The sequence below is a fragment of the Dendronephthya gigantea genome, unplaced genomic scaffold (genome assembly GCF_004324835.1).
Source record: "Dendronephthya gigantea isolate DGI-Jeju-01 unplaced genomic scaffold, DenGig_1.0 000147F, whole genome shotgun sequence".
NCBI lineage: Eukaryota > Metazoa > Cnidaria > Anthozoa > Malacalcyonacea > Nephtheidae > Dendronephthya > Dendronephthya gigantea.
In genome coordinates, this window is record NW_021163157.1 from 75,694 (window position 1) to 81,113 (window position 5,420).

At 34.2% G+C, this 5,420-nt stretch overlaps 1 protein-coding gene across 1 annotated transcript; it reads right to left on the reverse strand.

Annotated features, from left to right (window-relative positions):
- Nucleotides 1-1,180: 1,180 nt before the first annotated feature.
- On the reverse strand, nt 1,181-5,110 carry LOC114536802 (G-protein coupled receptor GRL101-like). Its single transcript, XM_028558145.1, has 5 exons — nt 5,045-5,110; nt 4,611-4,682; nt 4,423-4,494; nt 2,580-3,631; nt 1,181-1,362 (listed from the first exon to the last, which is right to left on the reverse strand). Exons 4-5 carry the CDS (start codon nt 3,481-3,483, stop codon nt 1,181-1,183), a joined length of 1,086 nt encoding a protein of 361 aa, XP_028413946.1. The 5' UTR covers nt 3,484-3,631; nt 4,423-4,494; nt 4,611-4,682; nt 5,045-5,110.
- Nucleotides 5,111-5,420: the final 310 nt, after the last annotated feature.

The window sequence follows — 5,420 nt, forward strand, 5'->3', positions numbered from 1 at the left end:
CTAAGATTAGTTGTATAAAAATTAATATATGAATTACTAATTCTAAAGACCTTTATGGAGAATTACAGATGTATACATGTTACGAAAATACTGCGCAATGATTGGAAGTTAGAATCATTAATTATTCATGAATTTCACAATTCCAGGATGAAAGTGAGGTTAAAAATACATTGAAAGTGAATAAGTTTATTAGCGTAATAGCAAATGTCATATATTACAGTTGTTGGTTGCACAGAACACTAACAATTTTCATGCAACCATTTTTCACATTTATAACACTGAACCCATGCAGTTCTCTCCAGGAAATGACTGAAACCGAAATCCATCACACATAGGACATATGCATTGTGAATCTTCCACAATTATCCATACGAATAACATTTTGGTTTTTGACAATTTCGTGTATCAGACCGACCAATTTCGCTTTCGAACCATTATAAAAATATCAATAAGTCTATTTGTAACTCGTCAACTGATAGCTCAAATAAGAGATACGCTAAAAGTAAATTAATATGTACCCACGTATTATTATTTCGTGATTTGAGATAAAATCTACTAAAATTTTTCATTAATATGAATTGTTTGAGCAATGATGCACATATGTAGGGTTGACAGAAGGCTAATACAGCTGGCTGCCCACACGAATACCTTTCATTTCGTATGAATCGAAGTTACACAACATCTTGAGTCCAGTGGGGGGGGGGGGGGTGTTCGTACTATTTGGAACTCTTCTCCACCTTTGAACTTCTTCAAGTCAGACTGATGCTCTCCTTGAAATTATGTTAAATGTGGTCTGCCATTAAAATAGGACGTAAACCAGCCTGGTTTCGAGAAGTTTGTAAAGATTTTACTAAATCAAACGTTTTCCGAAAAACAAGGAAAACAAGTCTAATATCCTAATTATAAGTAGGAAAAGAATGGTCAAGTCTTATCGACAACGGTCTTGCGAAGTGGTTTGCGAAGAGCTCAAATATTTTATTGCTAGGGTTTTGGTTTTTTAATTCTACCGTAAGTCGATTTACATCAGTTAAGAAATCATTTCTCTGTATTATAAGTTTTAACTATTTGCCTGGATAAATATTTTTGCCGTTTGTGCCTAGGCTACTGCTATACCTTTTAATGTTGATAATTATATGGAAAATAAAGTTTAAATAATATAAAAAGTATAACTTTTTTGAGTTTATTGTTCGACATAGTCGTGAATAAAACTGCTTTCTCCGACGTTTTTCTTAGTTAATTGTTCAACATTACCAAGATGCGTTCGGCGAACGGCTTGAGGAGTAGAAAAAGACGACACAGCTGTTTGAATGGTGTCGAGACCACGGACAGGACTCTCGTCAGCTAAAATACCTTTGGGCTGACCTAAATGCATAGAAAACTTGATTTATTTTGGTGCTGAAATACGAGGGTAGAAAGAACAAGGAAAAAAACACGCACAACTATACAGAAACCACGACGGAAGAAAATTAAAACATTGCAACAAATACAAAGGCGAGTGAAAATGCGAGCAAATATCAATAATTATTCTAATATTATTTCTTCTGATGCTGTTGCAGTTTTACTGATACAGCTATGGGTATTCTTTCCGCTATTGGTTCTTGTCATAAATACACGTGTTTCATCGCATTAATATTGCCGCAGCTATAGGTAGTACTCACGGCCGTTGCAATTGATACTTGTATGTTTAGTGCAGCTGCTATTATTGCTGTTAGTATTTATACTGTTTGGTCTCTTTACTGCGGCTGCTATTATTGCTGCTAGTATTTATACTGTTCTGGTATCTTTACTGCGGCTGCTATTATTGCTGCTAGTACTTTTACTGTTCTGGTATCTTTACTGCGGCTGCTATATTATTGCTGCTGGTATTTATGCTGTTCTGGTATCTTTACCGCAGCTGCTATTATTGCTGCTGGTATTTATACTGTTGCTGGAGTTTTTGCTGCAGCTGCTATTAGTACAGGATTTATTCTGCCGTTCCTGGTATCTTTACTTGCAGCTGCTTTTATTGTTTTGATACTGTACTCGAATTTGTGCTACAGCTGATATCAGTGCTGCTGGTATTTTTACTGTTGCTGGTATTTGTACTGCAACTGATAGCAGTGCTGCTGGTATTAGTACTGTTACTGGCATTTATACTACAGCTGCTATATAAATGCTGCTGATGTTGCTATCAGTACTGCGCTGGTGCTGTTGCGATTACTCTCGTATATTGCTACTGCTGTTTGTATTACAACTGGTTGTGTTGGTTCTGCTGGTACCATTGGGATTGTCGGTATTGGTACTATATCACTGCCATTTCCCTTGCAAAACGGTAACAGGACTCAGGTAATTTTTGTTACAGCGGGCCAAAATGCTAAGCATAATAATAACAAGTGATAAACACTGAAAAATACTGATAAGCTATATGCATTAGCTATTGGCATACAATACTTGAAAGGTAGTCTGTTATCATGCAAAAGTTAAACTACGTCACCAACGGGCCACGACTGACCAGAATACATACTACACGGAAATAGTACAAATGCATTCCTTTATGAATACAGAAATGTCCGCTTTCAAGGATTTTTCAATAGAATTACCTTTCTGAAATCTTCCTTTAATTGAATAGTTTATGGGCAATCTAGAGAGACGATTTGATGTGGGAATCATTTTCCGAACGTATGGAGTTGAGAAGGTATAGAGTAGCGGATTGATGCTACTATTGATGGGCAATACAAACACAGCCACCCAAGCATATACTTGTTTCGAAGGATCATATAAATTTCCTGTTAAAGCCAAAATGCTTAAAATTATCACAGGAAACCAGCATAGGAAATCTGTTAAAATAATGAACATCATTCTCTTTGCAATGGTTGAATCCTTCTTTACCCTCGTTGACCTTACTGAACGGGCGGCCTTGACTATGGAGCGGTACATAAACACATATGCCAGGAGAATGAATAAAAAAGAAACACCATTCAAAACGAGAAATACAAAAACGGAATATTCCCAGCCAGCTGGCCGATCGCTCGATAACTGGAGTGGTAGACAGACCGGTGAACGTCCAAAAAAGTGTGAATTCTGTTTATAATCATAGAAATATGCATCGTTTAGTAACGGAATGATTGAAATACAAAGTCCAATCAACCAAACAACGATCATTATGCCCCAAGCTTTCTTCATTGACCAACGTTGAAATTTAAGAGTAAATATAATACATATCATACGTTCTAGGGTGATAACAGTCAGAGTTAACACTGAAACCTCGCTTGATAGAGTAGAGATAACACCAGCAAATATGCACAAATTGCTTGCACGCCAGGAAATATCATGTTTGAAGTACACTCCGTTCAACACTGTGTCTTTATATGAAATAATCAACAAGTACACGCCCATTAGGAAATCAGCAACAGCGAGATTTGTTAAAAGAAATGAAGCCACACGATTGCTGTCCTTTGAAAACGATCGCCATACAATAACAATGAAGTTTCCAAGGAAGGCCATCAGACCAAGAATCCAAATTGAATATTTGAGCACATCATTTTTCAGAAGCTCATCACAACTTGAAAATCCTCCTTCAAATTTGGCAACGCACGAAACACCCGGGTTGTTCTGTTTTGCGAAACAACACAGCGTAAAATGATCCACTTTTCTAACAATAAATGCCAAAGGATGAAATATTAGACAATATAATTATACAGTATGTCCCACAAAAAATTGACACTATAATAATTATCATATTTATATGCTGAATCAACAGACGCATAGACATCAGTTTCTTGAATTTTAAATAATGAACTCATGGCTGACATAACATAGTCTTTGTAGTATAACAGGGTAAGTAAAATTTCATTCAACTCAATTTTTAACAGCAGTGTCGCGAGCATTATATCAATGTCCTTAAAACGGAAGACAATATACGTTGTGCATGTAACATGATTCAAGGCGTGATTTATTAAATAGTTAAATTTTTAAAGGCGCTCTTTATTACGGAACAGCCACAACTGTTGTTCTGATTTGGTGACATTTTCGGGTTTGTTCAGTCTTAAGTAAGTCATGCATGACTTAGACGTATTTTCACTATGCAAATGATATATACATGTACAGACTAATACAGTGTTGTAAGTGATATATATATATATATATAATATATTATATATATATAATTATATATATATATATATATATATATATAGAGAGGGAAAAAGATAGAAAGACAGAGAAGCAGAGATACAGAAAGGTGGGAAGAGGAAGGGGGGGGAGAGACAGAGACAGGGGGAAAGGAATAATTATGGCGAAACAGAAAGACGGAAAGACCAGTTTCGTTCTTCAAACATGGGCAATATTGAACTAAATTCATCACCAAAAGCTGGAATGACTGATTCATGATGTTTTTAATTTTGCAAAATGTTAAATTTGAAACACAAATACGTCAAGACTTACAAGTGCCGAAGTGACAGAAGATTTTGAAATAAATCTTGAGGAATTTTGTGTATCTGATTATTTGATATATCCCTGAATAAAAAAATATTCAATAGGCTTGGTCAAATTTGTGCACATTATTTTGCAACACTGGGTAATAATATATCAGTGGGTAAGCAAAAAAAATTATATAGATGCATGATACTTACAAGTCAACCAAATTTCTCAAATCATCGAACGATCCTGCTTCAATTTCTTTTATTTTATTATTCTGGAGTTTTCTTGAACAAAAAATTATTTTTTAATTCAATGACATGCATACATCAGCTGCATAATATGTGTGCGTATGTAGAGAATGAAGGACCCTCCACAACATAATTGTTTAATTATATCCAGACAGATTAAAATAAACACGTAAAGAAAGATAACTTTACTTTTGTTTCATTTAAAAAAAGCTACTGAAAAGTATTAAAAACGCCTTTTGAAAACTTTTATAGCTATGATCACTTTTCATCATTGTGAATCACGTCATAAACTTAACAATGTGTGTTTTTTCCTCTCAGTGGCAGTCCAGAAGAGTTCAAGATTTAAAAGTGTTACAACCGGCCAAACTCTAAAATTAATAACCAACATTTATACTTACAAAGTTACAAGTGACAACTTTCCTTTTAACCACGATTTTTTAACTTTTTTTAAATTGTTGTTTTTTAATATCCTACCAAACAATACAAAAAAATATATTAATATAAATACAAGGAAATCCTATTTATTTAATAAATAAAACATACAAAGTTTTCAACGCAGAGTTTGCATCAAACACTTTACTTCCCAAATTTGACAAATCATTATCATCAAGATACCTGGGAAAAATGAAATATTGCGCAATAATAATAAGTATAATAAAAAAATATAATAATAAAAAATCGTCCTTTTTGTGCTGTTTTAGCGAAATTTGAAAATTACATCAACTTTTTGTCGTTTGTTGGAAAAAAAACAATTATTCGGTCATGGAATTCAAT

Coding starts and splice junctions, on each gene's coding strand:
- LOC114536802 (XM_028558145.1), bottom strand. CDS start 3,483: ATGGCCTTCCTTGGAAACTTCATTGTTATTGTATGGCGATCGTTTTCA. Junction 1,363..2,579: donor TAAAGGAAGATTTCAGAAAG/GTAATTCTATTG, acceptor CTATGCATTTAG/GTCAGCCCAAAGGTATTTTA.